Source organism: Anas acuta, chromosome 4 (assembly GCF_963932015.1).
Source record: "Anas acuta chromosome 4, bAnaAcu1.1, whole genome shotgun sequence".
NCBI classification, from domain to species: domain Eukaryota; kingdom Metazoa; phylum Chordata; class Aves; order Anseriformes; family Anatidae; genus Anas; species Anas acuta.
In genome coordinates this window covers 6,124,289-6,151,256 of record NC_088982.1, presented here as the reverse complement: position 1 = coordinate 6,151,256, position 26,968 = coordinate 6,124,289, and the positions used below count along the sequence as shown (strand labels likewise).

General features: G+C 40.7%; 1 protein-coding gene across 1 annotated transcript in view; it reads right to left on the bottom strand.

Annotated features, from left to right (window-relative positions):
• Positions 1 to 3,316: 3,316 nt before the first annotated feature.
• The window catches only part of POLR1A (RNA polymerase I subunit A), a 31,940-nt gene continuing 8,288 nt past the window's right edge, over positions 3,317 to 26,968 (bottom strand). Inside the window, exons 13-34 of the mRNA XM_068679613.1 lie at positions 23,681 to 23,935; positions 23,067 to 23,258; positions 22,199 to 22,342; positions 21,647 to 21,830; positions 20,048 to 20,130; positions 19,766 to 19,924; positions 19,345 to 19,443; positions 18,315 to 18,467; positions 18,039 to 18,121; positions 17,286 to 17,451; positions 16,561 to 16,782; positions 15,016 to 15,230; positions 14,241 to 14,408; positions 13,151 to 13,286; positions 12,244 to 12,401; positions 11,315 to 11,429; positions 10,556 to 10,669; positions 9,420 to 9,704; positions 8,812 to 9,012; positions 7,925 to 8,042; positions 6,763 to 6,927; positions 3,317 to 4,115 (exon numbers count right to left, since the gene is read on the bottom strand). Coding sequence (XP_068535714.1) covers positions 4,015 to 4,115; positions 6,763 to 6,927; positions 7,925 to 8,042; positions 8,812 to 9,012; positions 9,420 to 9,704; positions 10,556 to 10,669; positions 11,315 to 11,429; positions 12,244 to 12,401; positions 13,151 to 13,286; positions 14,241 to 14,408; positions 15,016 to 15,230; positions 16,561 to 16,782; positions 17,286 to 17,451; positions 18,039 to 18,121; positions 18,315 to 18,467; positions 19,345 to 19,443; positions 19,766 to 19,924; positions 20,048 to 20,130; positions 21,647 to 21,830; positions 22,199 to 22,342; positions 23,067 to 23,258; positions 23,681 to 23,935 — 3,516 coding nt within the window. The 3' untranslated portion in view covers positions 3,317 to 4,014. The remainder of the gene's footprint in view (positions 4,116 to 6,762; positions 6,928 to 7,924; positions 8,043 to 8,811; positions 9,013 to 9,419; positions 9,705 to 10,555; positions 10,670 to 11,314; positions 11,430 to 12,243; positions 12,402 to 13,150; positions 13,287 to 14,240; positions 14,409 to 15,015; positions 15,231 to 16,560; positions 16,783 to 17,285; positions 17,452 to 18,038; positions 18,122 to 18,314; positions 18,468 to 19,344; positions 19,444 to 19,765; positions 19,925 to 20,047; positions 20,131 to 21,646; positions 21,831 to 22,198; positions 22,343 to 23,066; positions 23,259 to 23,680; positions 23,936 to 26,968) is intronic.

Sequence of the window (26,968 nt, the reverse complement as noted above, 5' to 3'; positions counted from 1 at the left end):
GCACACAACCCCAGGAGTCTCAGCACGGTTTGGGTTGGCAGAGACCTTGAGGATCACCCAGTTCCACCCCACCACCACCCTGCACCAGCTGGAGCCGGCCGTGTGGTCACAAGCACAACCACCACAAACTTTTCTGCTCCTTGCCTTCCAATATCCAGCTTCACTTCTGAGATGAAAGCAGCGTTAATTCCTACTTGCAGCTATTCTTTTTGCCCGATTTGGATTTATTTCTTTATGGCGTCCTGACAAGACCACGCCTCCGATGATGATTTATGAAGCTTCAACGTGGCTCATTTCCCAACTGCTGTACAAATAAAGGCAAACTGATCGAACGTTACCAACAAAAGGAAAAGCTTTGTTAGCCCTGTCTTGTCTGCAACAAATCTCCCAAAGTGAGTTGGTATTTTGCACCACGCAACCAGGACACATCACAGCAAGCACAACGCGGAGACTTCCCAGATTTTTGAGGATTGCTACTTCCCTCTTGTCTCACTAACTACAAGTTCCTTTCACTATAGATTTAAATATTTTTTTTAATCTATTACATCCTCTTCCCCCAGCTTTCATATCTGCATATGCTAACCTACCAGTTCCTGGAGCGCACACTCAGCCAAACATGAAACCTACAACGTGCCAGACGGACCGTACGCTGTCGTTAATGGAGAGAACGCATTTAGGAAGCACCCCTGTAAGCTACTTTTTCTTCTCTCGTTGCGTTTTCACAGTCTTAGGGTAACCTGGCACCACACAGCACAGATGATTACGAGAGCGGCTGGTTCCCCTGGAAAAAGCCTTGCAACGCCAGCTGCATCTGACTGCGAAATCACCTCCAAAAGGAAGTGCAGCATATAAACCCCAGGAAATCATCAAAGTTTGACTATTGAGTACTAGTCTTGCATTATTTCTGATAATTGCCATAATCACAAAGTCAAAGACATTTGAGGAAAGACTTGGAAATAGCGTGCGTTCAAACCAAGCCTGCAGAAAGCAGTCAGAAATAGCAGGAGGGATTCCCAGTGCTGTTTATCACGGTTCTTTGCCACTTCTTACTAATCAAGCTTTATCTGCCACTAGAGAGAACCAGGACAGAAAACAGAAAAAAGGAAATTTGCAGAAAAAAAAATATAAATTAAATTCTGATCCAGAGCAGTAAGGCACTTTGTGCGTGCACCATCCCAGTTATGGATTCTCATTTTATTTAAATCTTTGCAAAGCTTAATTCTCATTCTAAAACCTCTGAAGTGAACTTCTAGACATTCTTCCATCTTTTCAATCATGATCTCCTCTCCTCTAGGAAATCACATCTACTGCCAACTTTTAGGGGCCGTTCACTCCAAAGCTGCCCCTGCTTCTCTGTTTTGTACAATTACAAAAGCAGCAAGAGCACCAAACATCATTAGAGCCCCCTCGCAGGAGGCTGAGGGCAGGTAGCTCACATCCTCAGAACGAACTTTACAGTAACAGGACTTGTTGTGAGGAGCAAGGAAGAAGAAAACTGTAAGACGTGCAAGGTCTAGCTGCAGAGAACTGCGTGTCCTACGAAGAGAAACCGCGTCTTCTGAGCGCAGGAAGCCAGACACTGCTTCTCTTTCTATTTTCTGCACACACAAATGTCAAGAAAATTCAAACTCTTCCTGTCTGAGAAGAAAGTACAGTCGAGGCCCTGGCCAACATGCTCACCCTACAGATTAGCGGTAATTGCTGCCTCAGCTGTCCTTCTTCCACTACAGAGCATGAAGAATCACAGTATAAACCAACCCCACTTACACGCCAAAATCTGCAGGTTTCTCCATCCCTAGACACAGCTGAGGCCCTGCCGTATTCTCTCCCCTATCCCTTTTGTCCCCAGGAGCAGCCACCAGTTAGGATCTGGATTGTACTGTCAGGGGCTTTCCTGGAGAAGTAACTCTGACTTACTACAGTACGGACCAGAAATACTGGCCTGCACCTACATGTTAAAGACAGCTCAGAACTGAAAGCAAAGCTTGGCTCACCCAGCCCCAGCCAGAGCAGACTTTCAAAGGTCTCCTCACTATCAGGTAGCCTGGTGGCATGCTTGCTGACCCAATTCATCACTGTTTTCTGCTAAACGGATTCTACAGGGACCGAGAACCAGCTCTTTGGCACACAACGTTCACTGAAGGACGAGCATTTCGGTATCTTTCCTCAGAACGTGACTGTGCAACATTTACAAGCACCTCACTTGGTGTCCTCTCATCTCCCTAAAGCACCTGGCTGGCTGCTGCTCCACCAGCACACAGCAGTGCTTCTCACCACAGGAGGAGCAAGCAGCAACAGAAAAGGAAGCTAGTGCCTCAAAAAGGACATCCTCAAATTGCTCAGAAGACCCATTCATACATACCCATTTTTCAAATATGCAAAACCTCTAGTTGGATTTACCCCAAGTATAAAACCGCCAGGTTCTCCTTTATTTCATGGCTCCATAGCTACGAGGACAGCTCATCACCACCACACAATCACAACGACCTCTTCGTTTTACTTAGAAGCGATAGGAACACTTGGATGAATGAGTTATATTAAGCTCTTTACAGAGCTAAAGAACACATCTCCATGTAGAAAACGTGGCACAGGTGGTGTTGGCAGCAGGACTGTGAACATCTCTTAGAGATACTCCTCAACAAGTGGTCGTTAACGCTACAGGCTGCAGTCTGAAATTAACAGCCTTTTGCTACTACATTTGCTCCTCCCCATCTCACCATTTGAAGGACTGCATCCAAGTAATTACTTCCTGTGACGACACACTTTTGAGAAACGCTTAGCAGGTGGTAAAGCTGGAGAAAGACACAAGGAAGTCTTTGGTGAAGAGATCTGCGGAATGAAACCGGAGAACTGCAGGTCTAATGCATTTGTTGAGCTTCGGTGCAATTTGCAGTGCATTTGACACAGTTTTAAGGGTCTGAAGCAGAACGGAGTCAATCGAGATATCCCACAGAGGCTCTTTCACAATCCCCAGCCAACGTCTCCCACTGTCTGATGTAATCCCTTTAGTGCAGCTCCACTGGAAGCAGAAGCTCCTCAGCTGGTTAAGTCAGCCCTGGCACTTAGCTGCTAGCTCAGGGGTGCCACGGGGAATGGCAGAAGGTTGAAACCAGTCAGAAAACACACCCATACGGTAGTGAGCAAACTCCAAAGAATTTTAACATTTCAGTCTGATTTAAAACAAATGTGTAAGCAAGAAAGTCTGATTTCTGAAGGGCAGATAATAGCTCTCGGCTATTTAGCAGACATCAAAGCCATGGCTGTTGGCCGCGTGACAAAATTCCCTCAGTAACACAGCCACAGAACACCACGTCTATAATATTTCTTTGTAATGTCATTTATTAAGTATCCTTTTTGATATAAAACTTTAAGCAAAAATATTTTGAAAACTCTGTTTTAATAACTCGCACAGGACTATTTTGTACAGTCACTGTCACAGCTGCTCAGGCTGCCATTTAAGGATTAAAAACCTTTACAAATGTCTCGTTTCTCGCTGTGCCAGGATCTGTTCCGTACAAAGAGGCTGCAAGGGCAGACGTTGGAAGATGTGTGGAGAACCCAGGAAAGTTCTGAGGCCCTGTCTTTGGCTAAGAGATCGACTGTATCACAACCACGTGGCAACTGGCACCGCTCACCCAGATGGGATTCTGTCCCACACATTCAGACAGCATAAACAGATTCTACTTTGATTTCTGCCTGCCAAGGCTGTTGCGTAGCCTGTCTGAACCCCAGCCAGTCTATTTCATCTTATTCTTTTCCATGTAAGCCAATAATCCCATTTTTAACACTGACAAACAGTAAATAAACGTTTCTTTGGGCCGAGGGACAGCTCCTGTAGGTGCGAACATTTCCATGAAATAGTTGAGGTCCATCAGGTAGCCAGATTAACACATCTGTTGGCACAGGGAAGACAACTGGAAACACAGTGTGTGTGCTCGTGACAGATGCTGTAGGCACATACATATGCGCCTTACAGTGAATACTTTAAGCAGAATCCTTAAATTAGACAAAACACTATGTAAGCGGTTGCTTGAGGTCAAACAAACCAGTCCCTCCTTTAACAACTTTTCCGAGCACCAGGCACGCAGAAGGTGATCTCAGTTCGTCGTAAGCACCTACAACAGAATTCAGAAAGTCAAATTAGATGTTTCCAAAGGTTTCTCAAAAGGTCAGTGCTGAAAAGAAAGCAGTTTATTTTACATGCTCATCTGGTTCAGATGAGTTTACATACTCATCTGGTTCAGCCTCCCTAGTTTCAGAAAGGCATTGCCACCTACTGTTCAGACTGAATCTATATTTCTGACAGCAGAACTCCAAAACTCTTCTTGCCTCTCCCTACAACAATTTTCTCTTCCCAATCTTTGTGTATAAGCAGAGAACTAGGCTGCACATTTCTGAATTCTTCCTATTCAGCAGGAAAAGATAATACACTCCCAATTCCAAGAGAACAGATTTGACCTTCCAGTGAACACATTTTGCTGATTAAATAAATTGCTTAAAAAACAAAATGCATCAGTGAAGCAAAACCAAAAAGAAACCCTTTTCATTTGCTGCCTTTCTCCCGTGGAGCCTTTTTTCTTTGTTAGAGTGAATCCTTTTGATAAGGATTTTAAATCCTTCTGACAAGATATGAAGAGAACTTTTCACTGGAGAGACATTCCCTGAATTCCTTTGATTTTGTGGTTACTCACCGTAGCGAAATATTGTCACAGAAACTTGGAAGCTCTCCAGATGACACGTCTGGCCAATGCTTGCTGCATTTTGCTTTCACTGTTTGTTTTTTTGTTTTGTTTTGTTTTTAAAGCAACCAGGCTTGTTTTCATTCATTCTAAATATCAGCAAGCTGCATTTTTTTTTTATTTTTTTTTTAGGAAAGCACGTTGGAAAAGTGGTTAAAAAAATAAATGTTTAACTTTTGGTAAATTTGGGTCATCTTTATTCTACTATGAACTAACTTTTTCTTATACAGAGGATGCAGGGGGAGGTGCTGTGCCACAGCAGCGTATGGTGTGTGCTTGCTGCCTGGATCTCGGCTACAGCTGTACAAGTAAACCGCTGCTCCTAAATGTGTGTCAACTGAGAAAAGGGGGAAAAAAAGGTTCTTTGTTAGGTCAAAGACGTAACTGTCCTGTTTGCTCACGTGACGTTCACAAAGAGTTATTCTCTGAGCAAACAGCCAGAAGGATCTCGCTTCCGATGCAGATGTGCTCTTGCACCAAATCCTGGTCAGCAATCTGCTGGGTCACAACTGTGCTCTCGTGGCACTTCCTGCTCCCGTAACAGTGCCCCGTGGTCGCAGCCCTTCCTTTTTCTGTCTTATTGATTGAGGCTGTAAGTGGGCACAGTATCTATTTAAATGTACACTGGAGTTATCAGCTGCATTAAAGCAAATTAGAGCCAGACTGCTGTAATCCACATTACGACTTGGTTTCCATCTTGGGGAAATCAATAAATCCCTGCACTTGCAAGCAGTGCGGCTTTCCTGCAAATTCGCCATGCCCTTCTATTAGCATGCACTTCAGGTCTTTATTTGTGATATTATCCGTAAATGTAATCATGTTTCACCTGACAAAACCTTTATCTTAATTCTAAATCAACATGAGCTACAATGTACATCCTGAGAAAGCAACTGCAAAAATCTTCCTCTTCTGCTCCATTTTTCTCCAAATTTACACTTTTCCTTTCTGATTTTCGGATGATTTCCAAGTCACTGGTAAGCAATACTGTTGTAAAACCCAAAGTTACCCTCCCAGACAAGGTACAAAACAGCATTAAGAGAAAGGAATGAAGTGACAAAAGTTTCTGCCCCTGACATCTGTGCCAGGAAGCTTCAGACACTAGTTGAAGAGACTGTGTTGACAGCTTTTCCCATTTGTATTAGGTTACAAAATGGGGGCACAGGAGCATCCAAGAAGGAGCATCCAACAGGCAAGTGACAAAAAAAAAAAAAACAGAGCAAAAAGGTCATGTAATTAATATCCCAAATGTGAGAGAGAACGGTCCAGTGACAGACCTAAAACAACTTCTTTGGATGGGACTCCTAAATACAGATGGCTAGTGCCATAGAAATGCCCTAAAGGATCCATGCAGACACATGGTCTGCTGGACAAGGCAGAGAACCCAAGAGATTTGCACAGCTTCCAGAGCAGCAAATAGGGGCCAGAAAAGGCCACCATATTCTTGGTTATCCGAAATGGCACCAGAAACCTACCATCAGCCAAATGAATCTGAGCCTTTGTCTGCGTTTGGGGGGGACCCTAAAGATAGTAAAGTTCTACAAAGCAGAAGAAATCCAAAATCAAATTAACAACCAGGAAGACTGTTCTCACAATAAAATGGCAATTTTAGAGCAGAAGAGCTGAAAACATGGGAGTTATAACAGAGACAGGAAAACCAAGCAGAGATGACAACTTTAATGGTCTAAGCAGAGGCAGAAAAAGGCAGATTTAATAGTCTGTTTTAAGGCTTTGCTATAACAAACCGTAACAGTTTTAAGGTTTGTTATAAAAAAAGGCTATCTAATTCTTAAAGACAGGAATCACAGACCCCACAGATTACATGTGGGAGCTGACTTCATTTAAACTGACAGAATTTTATTAAACATGTCTGGAACATTTTCCTAGGCAAGGACTTAATTAAAATGTTAGCCTCTGGCCTTTTTTTCTAACACAATTATACATTACTCAAAATAGTGGAAATTTATGATGAAAACAAAGCATATGTGAAATTCTGCAGCGATATAGTTCAAACTAAACCATTTACCCATCATTGTTGCTTCCTTCAGGAATTTGTAACTGGTTTCAAACGTCATCTGTTGCAGAGGGGAGGAGCTGGACTGGATTCCAAAGCGATTCAGCGGTTTATAAACTCCTTCAAAACACATATAGTCTGCCACAAGTGAAAGGTGCCGAGGGTCTACCACAATACCTAAGAACACAGGGAAGAGCAATCGTCAGAGCACTCAAGTGCTAAGGTATTTTTTTCTTTAAAAAAAAAACTAATCAAAATTAATCCTCTGGATCTAATCAACATGGAGAACATCTCTTAACATCCTTCTGGTGGCTGCAGATCTTAGTATGTAGCTGGTGTAGCTGCTCCCCTCAAATATCCAAGCTGGGTGCTCCTCATTTTAATATAAAACAGTACTTTTCTGTGTAAGATGCTAGGCATCCACAAAAAAATGGACAAACAAAACCATTCAATCTAAAAAGAAACAGTACTTATTTTTAAGTAACACTGCGGTGTCAAGAGAGGTGGGAGATCATTAACAGTTCTGTCAACATTTACCTACCAGTTCTTGAACAACTTGAAGGTTGGACCATTCTGGGCTGCCAGCCGAAAAATTTGTTGGATGAAACTGGTTGCTAAAACTCCCACTGCATTCATCTTCCCTCTTTTCAAGAGTTTAATTCATAGCGTGACTTAGCTCACTTAAGGCAAATTCAACCTGCCAAGCTTTAACAAGTCAGGCAGCCTCCCTAAACTGGGACTCTCAATAATGCAGAGGGACAAACCTTCAGACAATGCAGTATCAATGCTGTTTCTATTGTTTTAGAAACTACTATAAGCTTAACTATAGAAGGAGCCTAGACTCTTATCGTTAAAAAGCTAGAATGAGGCAAGATTAATTCTATTCTCAGGGCCACTGTGCAGGTCTAACATAGTTCAGGTTCCTCAGATGTTAATTATTAATTCCTCTGGACTTTCCAGCTTGCATATTAAAGGAATAGAAAAAAAAATCTGTGATGCATAGATAAATTCAACCTTGTCTAGTGAATTTTCTACAGATTAAACAGAACTTGACTAACGACTTCTTCACGGAAGGCACTATTTTATCAGAATGATGAAATAATGGAGAGCCATAACTGTGAGCAATGTGGCAATTACAATAAAGACCATCTTCAAAGATACAAACAAATCCTACCATATACAGCAAACACATCTTTTATTTCCTTTATAAGGACCCTCAGGGCAGACTCAATACCGTAATGCTTAGCCATGGCATGAATATCATTGGAATAAAGCCTGTTCAGGTCCAAAATCTGAAAGACAAAAAAAAAACAAAACACAGATATAAATTAGCACAGTAACTACTCTATTTTTTCCAAATAGCTTAAGCTAAGCTAAGCAAGCTAGCATAGCTTTTTTCCCTCCACCTTTCATTAGCTTAAACACCACCAAAAGCTGCACAACAAGACAGTAGCTCAGAGCCAAACTGGGACAAAAACGACACTGGAGATTTATTTTTAAGCAAGTGATCATTGTGGTTTATACCCAAGTCAGAATCAAAATTCAGCACAGAGAAAACTGACCTGAGTTTAGAAAACAAACAAACCAACTAACCATTCCTAGCAGCAGGAGGACATGTTAAAGTCTTCCAAGAAATGTAATGCCCGGTCTGTCTCAACCAACCAGAACTTTTAACAAAAGCAGTAGAAAATACGTAGCATAAAACAATCCTCTATTTGTAGAGTTATGGGCTAGATGGCATAACAGAACTATTCATCTCCAAGTACTACAATTCATTTAGATGGAAGAACTCCCTCAAGTAACATTTATAGAGACAGTTACAAGCACAGTGTGGAATTATCTGTCATTAGATACTGGGCTGCTGCACAAAAAAACAATTTGCAATTTACCCTTGAGAAACGGCTTCACTGAACTCTGAACGCAGCTGGGGGAAAAAGGAGAAGGAAGGAAGCCTAAGAGCTGAAAAGGTTTCACATCAACCCTGCTAACACCTATCATCCACGCCCTCTCTGTAGAGCACAGGAGATCACTCCAGTTCAGGATTATAAATAGACTACATACATCAGAGTATCTGAACAGCTCCGCAAGATTTATCCCCTCAGTATGCAGAATGAGTTCTTTCTCTCCTTGCTTATTGATACTTTCATTCAACAAGCACCGGGTGATCCCCTTCACTTCATGGATGACCGTGTTCCGTGCCAGAGAGAGAAGCAAAGAGGAGAGATCGAAGTACACCTTCATCAGTGGAAGCGCCAACGAAACCTAGAAAGAGAAAAAAACAGAAGCAGTGGTTTTCTGTAAAAATGCTTGAGCATTAGGCTCAGGAACCTACTTCTTTCTAGGTAAAAAGCAGTCAAATAGGATTATTTTAATTGTGTGCTTTGGGAACATAAATATCTGACTAGAATTATAGTCATAAATATATTTACTTATAAACAATCATGTCAGTTGTCTTTTTAAAAAGTTTCATTGGGGTTTTGAAAGTCAGCTGTAAATAACTGTATCAAGAAGAACATTTGTGCTGAGGCACACACTTCCACTCTGCTGTACTAATAGGGGACTGCTGATGAGACAAAACAGCAGCACTCCACTAAGAGAACCCTGTTACAAGAGCTACGGGCAGCCACTGTGCAGCCACACACAGCTGCTTCCAGGCACCACCATCTTACCTCACACCAAAGTTCATTTTCAGTGTCAAACGTGTAATCCTGTATTGACGGATGACTGTTCAGGACAGCATTTATTCGCATCTCCGCTGACTTGAGTAATAGATTTCTCTCTTTTTTAGTCTGAGACATAAAGGAAAGATGTTGAGGATCATCGCCATCTGCTCCATTCTGATCTCCTTCATCTGCACCTTGAGCCCTCTCTTCTTTATCTGATTCAGCCTCTTCATCTTCTGGATTCTCAGCAACATTTTCTTCTGCATTTTCTTCTTCACTCTCATAATCAACCTAAAAAACCAATGATGTAATTACATAGGCCAGAGAACATACAGAAACAAACACACCTATGAAGCAGCTTTATTCATGAATATTCTTGACAGATGAGTTGCAAGTACCTTGCCTATGACACAATGAAAATGTAATCCTGTTCCAAAGAGAATACAGCAGGATTCGGTTCAGTCTCTATTTCTCTTGCTGTTATTTCTCAATGCAACCATGGATGCTATAGCTTATTGCAACCATGGCAGAATTATTATTATTATTTATTTTTTTAAGCCCCAAAAGGCTCTTCCCATAATCTAGCTCTGATGACTGGAATCCCTCAGGATTTTACTCTTGCTGAAACTGCAGCTGACCATCCTTTGTACAGTAATTACGAAATAGTAAGCATGGAATGAACATGCACAGCCAGAATATTTGTAACAACTGCACTGTAGTTTTAAACACAACTGAAAAAACGTGAAAATAGCAAGACAAAGTTAAGTGGAACTACAGCACAGACAATCTGATTGCCAGACACATCTATCCAATAGCTGAAGAAGGAGGCTTTGAATAAAATCTGAAAGATCTTTTCTCTCTAACTTGCACAGTTCTGTATTACTCTTAACTACAGCGACCAGGCTCAGCCATAATAAGCACATCATCGGAAGTCTCAACCCACGTTTCCTGCTATGGATTTCTCCCCCCATCCAAATTGAAACTGATCGGCACAGACTAGAGACCTCCTTATGCCTTTTACTTCATTATTACTGGCTTTCTTGCTGGCGTTCTGCTTCAATAGAAGTTTTCCTTCCCAAACTCAGACCAGGGCAGTGGAAACAGAATTCAAATGCAGTGCTGAGCACCTATGAAATCATTACCTCTTCTTCCTGGTTCTTCCTCCGTTTTGCTTCTGTAGCATCACCATCCCCTTCATCAGCTTCTGCATCAACGATCTTTTCTTCCTCTTCGGGAGCTTCCTGACTGTTTTGTGCCTAGAAATCCATAACAGACGAGACAATCAGGCTGACTCTGCTGGAAAGCATGAACTATATCCAAGGGCTTTAGATTTGTAATCTAACAATCCCTTGTCCATCTTTGAGGCAGATATCCCCTGCTCTACCTTTAAGAACAAACTGATTTCTATAATAACACTACTGTAAAAAACAAACAAAAAACCTCAGATTAGTGATAGCTTTAACATTAAACAAGAACTTCTACTAGATATATAAGCTATTGCTCTGCTTATATGACAATCTACATCGGGAGAACGGTGGCAGAAGGAATATGCAAAAGCTTTTGCAACGAATAAAGGATCTTCCCTTAAAGGTTTCGATAACCAGTGCTGTGAAACAATCTTGATCCAAGGGCAGAGAGCACAAAGTTTTTTCTCAGTGGAACTAAAATAACATCATATGCTTAGAATGTGTAAGTAAATTAGGATTTTATAGGACACAATTATTTCCTTGTTAATTTGATGAAAATACAAAGAGAATTTATACATAAAGAAACTGATTAAGAAGTAATTTAGTAGTGACACAATTAGTATTCACATCAAAACAAGCGATGTTTTCCCAAATTCCAGTTCTCAAAAATAGGTAAGGAAAGTGAGGGACATTTCAGGTAATGCTTTTCTGTACCTTGTCTCCGTCACCATCTAAATCCTTCCGAGTTGCTTTCCGTGTGCTGACTTCAGTAAAAGATGCCATCTTCGCACTCTTCCGTTTAATTGTTTCCAGGACAATTTTAAAGAATCTGAAAGAAGAAGCAACCCAAGAGGTCCAATTTCAGCAACACTGCAGTCAAGTTTGAGCTATCATAAACAGAATGTATTTTAAGAAGCCAGTCAACTCATGACATGACATATTCCTTGGTGGATACAAAAATGTTTCTAAGATAAGGCAATTAATTTTTCTTCTTGTCCCTTTCCCATTTCCTTAGGAATAAAAGTTTGGCATCACCTCTCTTACAACTATAGATGTAGTGATGCATCCAAAGGTTGTAAGCTCATCTAGACATAAAATCAGCACACCATATTAACCTTCAGAAGAGAGAGGTTGCTTTTGCACATTTAAAATTATTTTTTGAAACCAACAAGCACATGCAAAATTGTTATATAAAGTAACTCAGCTTGAATGAAGAACAAATCAGTGAAGTTTTTTGTTCCTTGTTTTACTTTCTTCTTTAAAAAAACAAACAAAAGCCCCACAAGTTGTATTTATTCTCTACAAGAGCAAGGGATACTTAAAGCATTCAAACATTTTTGCTGCTAATAAACACGTAAGCATCCAAAGATGAGGAATGCAACATTGCTTATACAGGCTCTTCTCTTGAGTATATCACAGACACAAGAAAGATGTGCTTCAACAGAATTCTGCACTGTAGCCAAGCCACAGATACACAGCTTCACTCGAGACAAAAATCCACCATGCAGATGCTTCTGCAAGCATATCTTCAGGACACTGCTGTTCTGAGAGCCGTAACAGCAATAATAAACAAGTGATGACCCCCAGAGCCCACAGAAGGGCAAAAGAAAAACAAACATGAGAGCATCTGAAAGCAAACTAACCTTGTTTCCATGAAGTGCAAGATGTCCCTGGGCTTCACACATTTCTCCTCTCGGTAATACTCATGGGGCAAGAAGTGGAATTTGATTTTGTAGAGGCGATGCTTGTCCTGCTTGCTCTTCACACGCAGGGATTCCTCTAACTCAACTTTCTGCAAAACCTACAGAAGCAACAAGCAGGAACATAACTCCTTTGGTGAAGGCACTTTATTTACTTCCCACAACTCCAGTGCCTTTGATGAGACCAGAATTACACAAGACTAACTGGAAAACTGTTCTGTGGGCTTTTTGGCAGCTCCTGGGGAAGATGACCACCTTACTGCAATCCTTCTGGCTTAAACTGCTCCCAACAATTAATTTAGACAATGGGAGAACAGGCTCACCTCCTGTCCCACTTCTGCACAAGAGGCCACACTTCTTAGGGGGCCAACAGCTTCATTTCATTGAAGCATGTTACTTGCCCATCGAACATGACAGTAGTTCAGTAGAGCTGACTTAACTCTATCCTTGCTGCACCCCAACTTGAAATAAGACAGAAGAGGACAGTGCATGCAGGCATGAGTCCAAGAAAAAGCCAAACAAGGCTATAGCAGGAAACACAAATCCTCCCCTGCATTATACTATTGCTGTGTGTAAACTATTACACTTGTTTTACACTCTATAGTCTGCAGCCTGTGATGAAGTCTACAGATTTAATTGAATTTAAGTCTCATATGGCCACGGTAACTCCAGCTCCTTTCAATGTCTCATGTTCAGTAGGCAAGAAGTGAAAAGAAAGGACCCACCTTATCTCGCACCCACAGGCAGGCCTGCAAAACGGAAACTGCTGCAAAGCCAGACAAACCCATAAGCTCAAAGCAGAAACTGTGTTTTGCAGATTCCCTAAGGATACACTGAATTGGTGGCTCACCTCAGCTAAGCTCACTCTTGTGAGCTGTTTCTTAAGCTGCTTCACCTTCTTGTGAGCTTTCTTGGTATTAAGCACAGGAACGCTCATTGTTGGTGTTTTAATATTTGCACTGGCTACCATCAGTATTTCCCGCAACCTTTAAATAAAGAATGATCTTTCAAATGAAGCAGTAAAAGCACTCTGCAATCAAATAAACATCTACTTCACTTAATAAGACAGCATGCAGCTGCATGCTTATTAAATAAACCAGCATGCAGCAACTGCCAGTCCCACCAAAACCATACGTATCAGGAGTTGCGGTTACCATTGCACCACTCCTTTCCACTTCCCTGGTTCCTCACCAGGCACAGCTTCACCGACTCCATTAGATTATCGCTCCAATTACGGGAAAAATAAACAGAGATGGTAATAAGTTGTTCCCAGAACAGAAGAACTAATGAAGCCTGTTTCCTACAGATGCATAATGTATGCTCCTCGTGCCTTCTCCCTCTCCCCTGCTGCACTAAAGTGACATAACCGTCTGCCACCTCATCCCTCACACACATTTACACACGGCCAGCACCCATACGATTCAGAACAAGATGATGACTGGTTGGTAAACATGTGTGTGCTTGCAAAGTGCCTGTCAGTGCATGGAAGAGCCAGGAGAAACCTTGCTGCTATAAAAACAGGTCTCCTTCTGTCAAGGTGATGATAATCCTGCAAGACTTTGTAGTCATTTGCAGTGAAATTTTTTTGTGTGAAAACCAAACAGGCTTAAAAGATACTAGGGGAAGAAAAGGTGAGCAGAGGGCAAACCCGCAAACCACGGCTTCTTTAGGCTTTACTGTGCCAAATAAAAAATAGGAACAAAATAAGTCATTTGTTATGCACCCAGTAAGAGATCTCCATAGATCTTTTGTGTCTGGAAAGTGAGCCAAAACACCCATAAAATTGTACGACATTAAGATATTTCTAAACAGGTACAATTGACATTTAAACTAAATGATCATTTGCTCTCAAGATCACACACACCTGCCAGTATGGTAAAAAAAAAAATATTGAAGTGCCAAAAATAGCAAAGGAGTCGTTGAGAACATGGGTTTCTCACCTTGGAATACCCAAAGTCACATTCATTTCACCTCTGCCAGCAAAATGGAAGGTGTTCAGAGTCATCTGTGTGGAAGGTTCCCCAATACTCTGAGCTGCAAGAAGACCCACAGCTTCTCCTGGGTCACAAAGAGATCGTTGCCACTTTAAATACAATAAATCCTTTAATCTGAAAGGCAATAAATAAGCAAATGTTTAGCTCAACATAAAAAACTCAGTGCAGACTGAAACATTCCAAGTTCAATGAAATTACCTCTTTCGGCCATTTTCTATTGGTAGGCTCTGGACAAATACACTTCAGGAACTGTAAAACTGTATTTGATCCTAATTTGATCTGACAGCTCATTGACACAGAGCTGCAAGCTTAGAACAAACTGTCTTCTACTGCTAATTCCCACGTTGTCAAAAGAGAATTATTTACACTCATTTCCTCATCTCAACTGTCTTGCTGACTGCAAGATGTGGCAAGAGCATATTTTCATTTTTAACCGTTGCATATGGAAAGACCTCTGTGCTGCTTTTATTCTATAGTCTTTGCCGAAGTCCTTACCAGCACAGAAAACTCAGATTTGGAACAAACAGACCACCTGGGCCTCTCCACTAGGCAGTATGCACGCTTGGCTTTCAAGAACCATTCTGAAACCCACAAATTTGCTTCACAGAGGTCACAACAAAAACCATGACTTCATAAAGACTTTTCATCTTTAGCAAACTCAGTCCAAAACTACTTTTTTGAGGGGTTCAGCACAGAGAAGCAAGCATAGAGAAGTTACTACCTATCGGAAGAAAGTGCTGGTTGCATGCAACTTCCTCTGTTCTCACATTCCCATTTCTTGATATAATCTCTGACTCCATTTTCGAATGTTTCTGAAACAGATGCAAAATGTGTATCTGGACGCCAAACTGCAAGACTTGGGTCAGGACACTTATTGGTCTTCTTTTGATACTTTCTTCGCTTCTTCTCATCTAGTTCATACCACATCTTCAGTAACTGGAAATAAAAGAGAATTTTTAAGCCGGTTGGTTAAGCCACACTAAGACCAAAGCAAAATATCACCACTTCCACCAGCGATCTAGCAACAGAGAAGGAAAAGATCGCCTGCAAAACACTTAAGGGTGTATGGAACACACAGTAGAGCACAACTCAGCTACAATACAGCGTTCCCCGTTTTTGGTACTTACAATTTTAACCCCAAATGTCTTCAAGATTCTCTATACACTTGAAATCAAGTATCTCCCCATAGTAACTACATAGAAACCAGTGAAATACAACTAAGAATGCTTTTAACTTGGAAGTGAAACCCCTTGACCTACTTTAATCTTTACTTCTAGCTGACTAGCACCTCACCTGTCCAAAGCTAGCATGACAGAAGAGCTTTTCTTGCTTTCAGTTGTCTACACTCAACCTCAGGAATCCAGAAGAAATCTTAAACACAGCTTGCATCTTATACACGCTCATCTTTCTTTTTTCTAGTCTTCAGTTGGCTAGTCTTTCAGGTAACACTTCATATGTTGCATTTAATAGAGGAAAAAGTTAATGCTGACTTCAAAAAAAATAATACAGAAAATGCTTTCAAAAGCTTTTACAAGCTTTGCTGTTAACGAAGGAGAAGCTCTCTTGTGACACGGTTATCTGTCCACTGAGGTTTATAATACACCGAGACAGAGATAAATATACATTCTTTCCTACTTACTGCTGAAAGAAAAAAAGCAAACAAATGAATCCCCATGCCAAATTGTTCTGGGTGCTATCAGATGCACCAATAGCAACATAAATTCAGCATAGTTGAGTAAATATACTAGTGACACTGCATAACATTTGTAGACATGTAACTTCTGTTAGTTTATCCCAATACCTTCGATCTGGAGTTTTATGCAAACTGTCCACATCACAACAGGGCAAGTTCATAGTGAAAGCAAGGCTGTGAATGCATGTGGCCATATATTCATTCTCTGATAAAAGCCATATATGTTAGTGCCGTGACATACAAGAATACATAAGCTTACTTTTTGAAACAGTAGGCAGGGCTGGCTCAAGAGCTCTATTCTGTGTAAAACACAAAAATACCTCTATGGGCTGTTTTCTAAAACCAGTTTTACCTCAATTTTTGGCCTCTGTCCTAGCTCTATGGCCCACAGACTTCAAGCAGTAATAAATGAATCTCAGTTTCACCACTCGCACAGCTGACATACAATCCCTTCAAAAGACAACTTGTTTAAGTAGCCCTTGAAACACATTGGAACAACAGAAGTCACTGAATTCCGCAACTTCATTAAAAAATAAAAAAAGGGCTAGGTCAATTCAACTGCTTCCATGTTACCTGTAAAGTAGCAGGATCTCTTCCATTTTTGCTTTCTCCTGCTGGCATCTGTGCTTTCACACTTGCCATTTTCTTCTGGGAAAACATCAGAAAACCTCCTTCTCTTTGCACAGAGCTCTGGTGCCTGGCTTGCCACTTTCTTATGGCTTTGAACTGCTGGTTGGCTTGGTGGGACTCCATCCTTGCTAAAGCTTCATCCAGATGGTTTGCCTTCTGGATCACCTACAAGAAAGTTACCTTTATAATTACTTTCCTCTCTATACTCATGGTAGCTGCACAGGCAGAGCAAACTGAATAGGCATTTATTGCAACTGAAAAGGCTCAGTTGCAGTAAAACAATTTTCAAGTCCATCTATTTTTACGTGACTAGTGCTACTCTTCTCTAAGCAGCAACTGAAATTACACTGGTAAAACGAAGTTACCAAACTTAAGAGGCTGAACTACATCACGTGAGTTGATGAGAATCCAACTGCAGAGTTCAAATAGAAAAGACAACAGGGAGAGCATTTGATGCTCTAATGAATTTCAAGCCACTTAAATCATTCTACAGACTTAATAATCACATCTGTATTTCAAAAACAATGGCAAATAAAAATGTAGCATAGTCTCAAAGTGACATGCAAACACCTACGCCACTAGATCACTAATGGACATGCCAAAAATTAACCACATATTTCACTCTTCCCCTTCAAACCACATAAATAGTTAAGATTTAGGTGCTCTACCTCATAGTTCTCAGCAATGAAAGGAAACTGCTCAGGCTGTAAGAACTGAGTTTTAGGGATATCAAGGCCGTCTTCTCCATACAGAAACTGCACAACGCTGCCATCGCTATCACGTACAGTCAGGTCATACTGAACCACCAGTCCTTCCAGATGTTTTATGATACACCTATCTCAAAGAAAATTAAAACACATTGAGGTTGCACAGTAACAAGGATGATAACTCTAACACAAAAGATACTGTTTTCAGTAAAATCTTAATTTCACTTAAGGAAATAACAGGAATTCTGCAAGCAAAAAAAAATTACATGACAGACAAATAAAACATGTAATGATTTTGCAATGTTTTCTGCATGTTGCTCCATCCAACTTCCTTGGACTGAAAAAAATTAAAATGGAACAGCAAGTTACTTGCTATTTCTGTTGTCACACAAACAGCTGTGTGCAAGAAGGAAACTTTTGGAGGGTAGTGACGGGTTCTAAAACAATATACAATTTCCACCTTCTTCTATACACTGCAGGTGTGGCCTGAATAAAGATGAGGCCGAGAATGTGGCCTAAAAAAAATGAGTTGCAAGGAATATGTGCATCTTTCCTTGTCCCAGGGTATTTGGAGAATTTCAAACAGCACACTCTTTTTGTGAATATTAAGTACGCTATGAAGTTAATCTAAGCTACCTAAGTACTTCCTCCAGCCTACAATACTTTAGGAAAAAATATAATTTAAAGGCTGGAAGCCTTTAATAAGCCTCTTACCTTTGTAGGTACCCAGAACGGCTGGTTTTGACAGCTGTATCCACAAGACCTTCCCTGCCAGCCATGCAGTGAAAGAAGAATTCCTAAACATAAGCACAATCCCATCAGCGTTCTGCTGACAAGTACACAAAGACTGGTAATTCATACTCTTTCTGAAAAGCTGCATTTGAAAGCAGGGTGAACATAGGTGATTTATCTATCATGGCAAAATACTCTGTATTAAAATAGTAAGATCTAAATAAATTTCAGTATAAGCAGAATGAGTATTAAGCTTACAGATGGTTTGATTCCAGTGAGAAATCTGCCAGTCACAAATCCTCCTGAACTAGGGGAGAAATCGTAAGGTTGGAAACACGGCAGAGACTTGCCAGATGCCATCAGCGGGGGCCTTCGACCTTCCAGCTCAATCTGGCCCAGCAAACAAGAGATCTGCATGTGGACAGGAAAAGCACAGGCAAGAAAAGATAAAAGGAAACATCACTTTTTTATATAACTTTTTGCTCACGTAAGTGCAACGTTTTTTCTTGAAAAACTTAATAAAGCAATTAAATGTTCGGTAAATGTTATGTTCATTAAGTGTTCTTGCTACTGATGGACAGTAACGACACGTGGATCTCATCTGGTCTTTTTAAATAAAGTTATTCCAACCCTTGACTCACCCTCAACACTTCTATTCACATTCTGTATTAATATTTTAATATAAGGAGATGTGAAACTAAAATGTTTTAAATAATTAGTTCTCTTTGTTACCCTTACGACCTCCCAGCATTTCATTAAAAACAGAACAACAACAACAAAAAAAAAGCAAAAAAAAAACTCTTAACCTTTGGTACTTTAGATAGCCCTTTTCTACAGAGTGTTTGGTGTTTTGTCTGCATTGCAGAAGGCAAAATGAAAAAGCATTGTTGCCATTTCCACTAAATTCAAAGTAAGATTTTGTTGTTCCTACAGCAGTGGAAGAAGGAAACTGAGGGGTCAGTCTCCAGCAAGAGCCAGGGAAAATTCTTTCTCCTGCAGGAGGTTTGTTTGTATTATCTGCAGCACTCCTTCCAAGAAGAAGGCCTGAAGTTTCTATGAATCCTTAATGCACTAAGAACTGCTGGAAAAAAAAAAGGTAAAATTATCTGCTGAGGTCTTTATTATATTCTTCCCAAACTTTTCCATGCAAAAACTTGCATTCCCAAAGCCCACAATAAAAAACTTGCACTGCAATTAGAGAATCATACAAGACCTACTCAATAACTTGCACTCTTGGACAAATTACATCATTATACATAGCTGCTCAGTAAATTATAACTGTCATTACCTGTACTGTATTTACAGTGGATCCTTTGGCTCCTGACTGTACCATCAATTGCAAATTGTTCTCCGGAAAGCTCCTGTGCAGACCAAGGGGCATACAAACCTAAAGAGTTGGAATAGCGGTGAGGGGAACAGAACAAAACTATTAGTAATAAAACAATGAACCAAAGCAATTCCTGTCAAAGGCTTTAAGAAGTAAAACCAGGACAAATCACAGGCATTCCTATTTATAATCTTAAAAGCATCTTGAATATTAAGCCATCTTATTCAGGGAGGATGAGGGTGAGGTACTGGCAAGGCAGTATCTGAAGCCTAAGCTGGGGACAAATGGAAAGCTCCAGCTTCCAGAACAGTCAGGCACCCCTCATCAACATGAAATTAACTTTCCAAACAAGATTAGTATATACAGATGCCTCGATGCCAACCTTGTTAACTTCATTGTTGTAATTGTTTACTTCCTCCTTGAATTTCAGATCAACCATGTTAAAATCCCTCTGGTCTTTGCAGAGATGGGCATCCTGCCATTTCCCTTGGACCTCCTCACATGACGTTGCTTCTGGCAAATTAAGAGCAGCTCTAACAGCCTGAAAATAAAACAAGGGTTTTTTTTAAGTGCCAAGCAGACATGATTACATAGGGCGGATTTTCTAATTTATTTTTTTAAATTATTATGAAAAAAAAAAAAAAAGCTCTGCAAAATAACTTACTTCAATACCATGCTGGTTTGATTTTTCAATGATTTTTTGTCTTTTCTGGTCTGCTTCAGGTTTAACCAAGATATCTTCAATCCCTGTTAAAGACAGACAGACCACATCATGATCCAAACAGAGAAACAATTGTGAATGTATTCACCACTTCCTTCAGAAGTCACCAAAAATGGTCACTAAAAGGGATAAAACACATGATGGATGAGGACAGACTGAAAGACACACATTTGTCTGGCTTTTAAAGATAGACGGAAATAAAAATTTCTTCAAGAGGGGAAAAAAAAAATCACAGTATCCAAGATCAAATGCTGGCCAAAAGAGATTGTAGAACTGCCATCCCTGAAGATACTCACTTGACTGGACACAGCCCCGCACAAGCTCACCTGGCAGGACTTGCTTTGAGCAGAGAGCTGCATTACATCACCTCCACGGGTCCCTCTCCCAGACTAAATTATTCCAAGACTACACGTTCAGCATTTCTGTGGGGACCAGTGGGACTCTTTCGTACTGAGGTTTATAACGCAAAGGAGCTTAACAGTCCCATTACATGTCCCTTCACTGTCCAGTCCTTGCTCTCTTCTTCCCATTATGAACTTGTCTCTTCTTCCTCGACTCCTTCTGAACCTCATTAATCTCATCTCTAAGACTCATTTTGTTCAGTGCTAAATCATCTCATCTTCACCAAACACTAGGCTCCTGCTCCAGTTCCATTTCCCTTTTTCTGATGTTTTAAAAATCTAATGATCCCAGGCTCTTTGCTCATTATCTCTGTCAAGTGAGCTTTTGTGCCCTTGCTTTCAAGATATATTTTCTGTATCTTAGAGGCAATTAATCGTCTTACTTCAACAGATCTCCCATTTTTCTCTGGTTCACAGAAGACTGTTGTTTCCTCGTTGCTGTCAAAGCTTACTACTGCTCTACATAACTCCAAATGATTATGTTGTGCCTTCACAAGTGAATTTAAACTCTCCTGATGCTACATACCATGAATTTTTCATTAGCATAAGAACATCTTGCAAAGCTCTACGCGGTCATTTGAAATATTTTAACTACTGCAAGAAGAGGGAGCAGAGTAAGGGTCAATTTTTTATTGACTGCCAAGTGCATTTTTGTATGAGTTTGCAAAGCTGTAATGAAAGTCAAATATTTACCAAAAGTTTTACAGTAGAATGAGGTATGCTAGACTTGAGTAATAACCCCTCAAAGTCCTCCCTTCTCACTTATCAGTTGTTATGGTTTCTGTGAAATCATTCTTTTCAGAGAAGTAAAAAAAAAACATGGAGCTTCATAGGAAGTTTTGTCAACATGAAATTTAAACACGAGACATTTACACTCTTCACACTTTGATCAGGCAGGACAGATGAGAGAATTTAATGGACATCTTTACGATTATACTTTCTCTTTATGCTTAAAAGGCCAGCTATGTAAAAAACAGGAGTGAGGGGGAAAAAAAGTTGGCAAACAGCAATCCCAGTCAAGGACACTGTCTTGTAGAAGTTTATTTACAGAACTCTTGGCATGTATTCTACCCAACACTGTCTGTTTTATACCTCATGAGGTGCTGCAGTGCCCTGGTGAATTAGTCCTTGTGTTACTCACCCATTGTAAATCCCCTGTAGAGCTGCAGATAAGCAGTGAAGAGGCGTCCCAGACACGTTAGCACTTTCCCACTCGTTTCACCCCCGTAGATTTCATAGCAACAGTGGACCAGGCCATAGGCAGAGCTGCCAAAGTGAGCTTTGTCCAACACGCCACAAAGTAATTCCCCATTTCTAATAATAACCTGAAAAAGAAAACAACTCTTCAGGAAAAAATTTTGATGACCTTTTCAGGTTTTTCTGAGTAAATAAGACACATGAAAAGAAGGCTTTAAGTAAAAAGCTTTAAAAGCCCACATATTGGTGAACAGTTAAACACATTCACCAATATTACCTGTTTACCTGTACTTAGATGGAATCTGCATCAGGCAGGATTAGAAGAGTTTTTCTTTACACTCAACCCTATCCTGTGATTACCACCTTCTGTCAGTATCTTTCAACGCCTGTTTTTAATTTCATCATCATTCTGTTTCCCTTCCCATTCCTCTACTCCATACCTATTTAGATTAAAAGGCATCCCAGCCCAGCCTCCAGAGGTGTAGCACCAGCATACCTGCGATTCACACATGGAATCAAGGTTTAGACATCTGTTTGCAGGTCCCTTTATCCAGGCTTTTCCACCAATCTTAGCTTTTCCAGTCAAATTCAGTGGCACGTGATTTTCTGGAATGATGTTTATTAGCAACGTAGAAACAACCTACAAAGAAGCAGGAAGGATGGCAAGAACTATTTATTTCCCATATTCCTTTCTCACTGTACAGAATTTGGCAAAGAGAAGGAAACCAACAATCTATACATGTATTTTTACTGACAACAAACATTTAAAAAAAATCAAAAGTGTGATGTTTACAAGAAAGGAATATGCTTTTGCAACTCTAGCATCTGAAAGAGCAATGAGAGACAATTACTCTGAAACAAATGGCACCAGAGCTTTTTGTAATTTCCTTGTTAATGGGAAAAATAACTGTCCATCCACTTGGGCTTGTCAGATACTACATCAATATAATGACGATCTCAACCAAAAATTCAAATACCAGAGTATTTACCTAAAACCTGTAAGTTCAGAGGTTTAAAAGCAGCAGCTGGTGGAACTTTACCTTTCCACTTTCAGCAAGCTCTGCTTACTGTTATCGACAAATTCCTTCTCTGCTCTGATGCTTGCAGCATTATGTTTCTATCTGCAAGACTGATAAGAGCAACAAGTAGAAGTACTATGCTAATTCTGTCATTTTAAATGAAAAGACTCTTACAGCCTTAGTGAGAATACACAATCAAGATCTGGATGGTTTAGTTCAGATATGGTTTTGCTTAGACAACAGGATGCAGCTTTTCATCGGCCCCCAGCAGCACTCATTTTAACAGTACTGTTCTGCTTACTCTGGAATCATCAGCCTTCTTTAACCCAATAAACTATAAGCTACCTGTTTTCCCGTCCATAGTCGCTGTGGTTTCATAATGGCAGGAGGAAATACTTTAATTCTTCCTTTTTTGTCTGTCAGCCCCCGGTAAACAAGCTCCATGTATTGCTCTCTCGTGAAGAAGCAGCCCCGGGTTGTCATGCTAACTCCAGAAATCATGTGGTCCTGGATCAGTCCTGGAAGTGGTTTGCCATCCTAAAGAAATTTGGAAGAAAAAAGGTTTGGTGGGCGTCAAGTGCTAGCAGCTCCCCAGATTAATCCAGCTAGATAAAAGCAAAGCCCCTTCTGAAGAACACTTCATCACAGTACAGCTCTCTTATAAATCTCTCCCACAATTAAAATAGACAAGATTATTTAGATGTGATGTGCCTTCTCTAAAAGAGAGAGAACAAATCAGTTTGGGGAGATGAGAAGCAAGTAATAATGCCTGAACAACAAAAATCCGCTGAGCACAGCTGGCAAAAAATGAGAACAGGAAACAAAATGGGAAATTAAAAAAAATAAAAAATAAAAATAAAAGAACAAATTTAATCTTATTTATCCATAGAAAAAACAAAACCAAAACAATTTAAACAATGTGATTTCCTGGAGGAAGTTTATCTGACAGCTTTATTTACCTTTGGAACTAGATACTGTTCATCAGTGAAGGCTAAAGTGTAGGCCTCTGCTCTACCCAGCTCGCTTTGTGGAAAATGGGCGTTCATTTCGTCACCATCAAAATCAGCGTTGTAAGCCTTGCAGTTGGCATAGTGAAGCCTCAGCACTTTTTCTCCAGGCAGGATTCTGGCCCGGTGAGCTTGGATGGAGGGTCTGTGAAGAGTGGGCTGGCGGTTCAGTAGAAGCACATCTCCTGTTTTAATATGACGACAAACCTGCAAGAGAATTTCAGTTGATGTCTATAAAACATTTCCATGCGTGCCTCTGGAAAGAATGGATCTTAAAGCACAAACACATTCAAAGCAGTTTCTTTCTGGTATTAACATTCCGTGCAAAAGGTTTAAGAGAATCAATCAAGACTACTTACTCCTAAAGCTCTCTGCTCTCTACCAAACCACAGCCTAAGCCTGCTCTGTGCTCCATTAACACCCACAAACCACAGCAATCAAACCAAGGTAGCAGCGTGCGAGCCACACCCTGCCAGGCTCTCCTCTCCCCTGGCAATACAGGCATCGAAGAATGAAAAAGGGAAATTCTGTTATTTGTAAGTGAGAAAATAAACCGAATTTGCCCAAAGCCAAATTGATAATTCCTGTCACCATAAAGCCAGTGCTGCACAGCTTGGAGTAAGGTAATATGACCAGGTAGCTGAAGAAGAGGCCAGGGAGCTCCTAGCTCTAATTTCATGTTTGAGTAAAGCACATGGTGGAGGTCATACAACAAACTCTTATCTAGAACACAGCCTCTCAAAATAGTCTCACTTTAATTTGTCAGTATATAGACACTATAATAGATCCATCAAAGTGATCATCAACAGCTCAAGATAACCTGTTTGTACAGTGTAAATACTTAGTGCTTAATTGAGTATACAAAGATTTCAGCAGGCATGCTGCTATTTCCAGGAGTTAGGAGCAAACAGAGCTTAAACATGCTGCGCTTAACATTACACGGTGTGTTCATAGCCTGGTTTGGGGGAGTCTTCAGCATCTATTTCATCAGTGAGCTCAATTTTCATGTTTGTTTAGCAGGTCATCCCAGTAAAAAAAAAGCCAAGGTGAAATTTTGAAGTTCTTACTGAGCAGGACTGACAACCCTAAAGCCACAGAACCCTGCATCTGTGACGGATGCAGCTTTGCAGTCTGGTGCAGTAATCATCCAAGGAATTAATGACTTCTACTAAAGCTGTCACGCATCACACCAACACTTTGTGAGCCTCAAGCACCACCTTGTATGCAAGAAGACCAGGTGGCATCCTCGCTGATCCCACTGCAACAGTCTGGGGCCTCAGAACGGCGTGTAACTTAAGGGGGAGATCATTTGTTCCTTGCAAGTAAGGAAACTTTAGATTGACTTTATGTAATGCTTTATCCAGAAATCCCCACAAAGTCCAGAACTGGAGCGAAAACTTAAATGCCTGAGCCCTGATGTTTGGAGGCCCTCCAGAAGCCTGTTTCCCTTCACTGTGTATTTACCACATGTACGATTCTGCGTAGCCCTGGAGGATTATTCTCAGCCCAAAAATATACACTAAAAGAGGGACTCTTTACAGAAATTCAGGTAAGAGAAGAAAAAAGTGAGTACTGAGCTGTCCAACAATTTATTACTCCATTTAATGATCTTCCTACATGCATTTGAGTCAGAACTGACTAAATTCTAACATTTAAGATACTTTTACAACCTGACGATCACATCCATCTGACAATCCTATGTTATTTTCCTCACCAGGTAGCTGTAGTTACACATTTCCAAAGCATGCTACCCAGATATTACTGGAAAAACCTGAGCTTTAGCACTGCAATTCACAGATGCTTTTCTGCCATAGCACACAACTGTGACAACCAGTTTCAAATGCCACCCAAATTAAAACAAATTACGATGCCAAGGAAAAAACTGCTCCATCTGTACAGTTCATGAAAGCACCTGGGAGCTAAAGCCCTCTCCTTGAACCACTGTAGTGTTCAATACAGTATTCCCTCTTCCTGCTCTTGCCCCTCCACTTCACCTGATACCAAAAGCAGCTCTTTTTTCTACTCTGTCTTGGATATCAACCTGTCAGAGGTCTGCACATGCTGTTTGCACTGATGAACCCTGAGGAGAGAGGATGGCTTTCAAAGGTGAAAGCTCAACCACCACTTTTACTTAACAGCCACCTAGGCTGGAAGCCAGGAGTGCATGGGTTCTTCTCATCTGAAAAAAAACAAAACTCTTCTTAAAAGGCTTCAGGCTCATCCAGGAAACAGAAGAATCACAGAATTTGCAAGAGCATTGTAACTTATCATTTTTATCCCTGTGATAGGTTCTAAAAGAAGAGACATCACAGAAATGCTCGATCTTAAATCCACTTCTATTAGACATGGGTATGATAACAGGCAGCATGAAATGACCATTTGCCATTTCCACACCAATTCTCCCCAGCACCTAAAAAAATGTTCTCAACACTCACAAGGTGGGGAAACATCACAACTGAGAAGTTTCAAAGGTTGATTGAGTAGCAGCACAGAGAACTCAAATCCTCCAGCAGCTCCAAAGAAACAACTGATGTAAGCACCAAGCACTGCACAAATGTTAGCATCTGTACAAACAGATGGGCATCAGTGGGGTTGGTTCTTGCTTTGCCATCTGCAAAATGAGATGGTGAGGGGGAGAGGGATCCTAGCTTACAGCAGTCAGTACCAAAAAAATCAACACTCCTCCTCTAGTCCGTGCCACTCCCAGCATGGCTGATGAAAAAATGGGAGGACTCAACTCTGAACTTGGTCATGGGCACCCATCATGGCAGACAGGGCACATCAGCTGCTTGTGGTGCACCTACTCTACAAACACATTGAATTTCAGCTACCACCACCAAACTGCTCCAAATATAGAACATTTTGGTATTTCTAACGGAGATGAAAAAATTCTAAAGTTGGCTGAGAAGGGCAGGGAGGCAGGGGAACACAAAAGCATAAGAATAATAGTATCTTTCATACTACTGAGACTTTCCAAGAACAGCCAGCTGTAAGTGAAAGACTCTTCAGCATCTTGGCAAGATGAACACCACACACTGCACATGAAGAGATAAGTAAAACTGAGGATGAAAAAATGGTTAATAAAATTAGAAAAAAGTGTCAAGCTTTTCTTTTCAGATATTCCTTCAACCTTTTCCAAGCCACCTACTAAAAGACAAGACAGTGCTGCTCAGGGAGTCTTTTGGAGCCTGTTAGAACCACCACCACGGACAATATTATCACTTAAAAAACCCACCACAC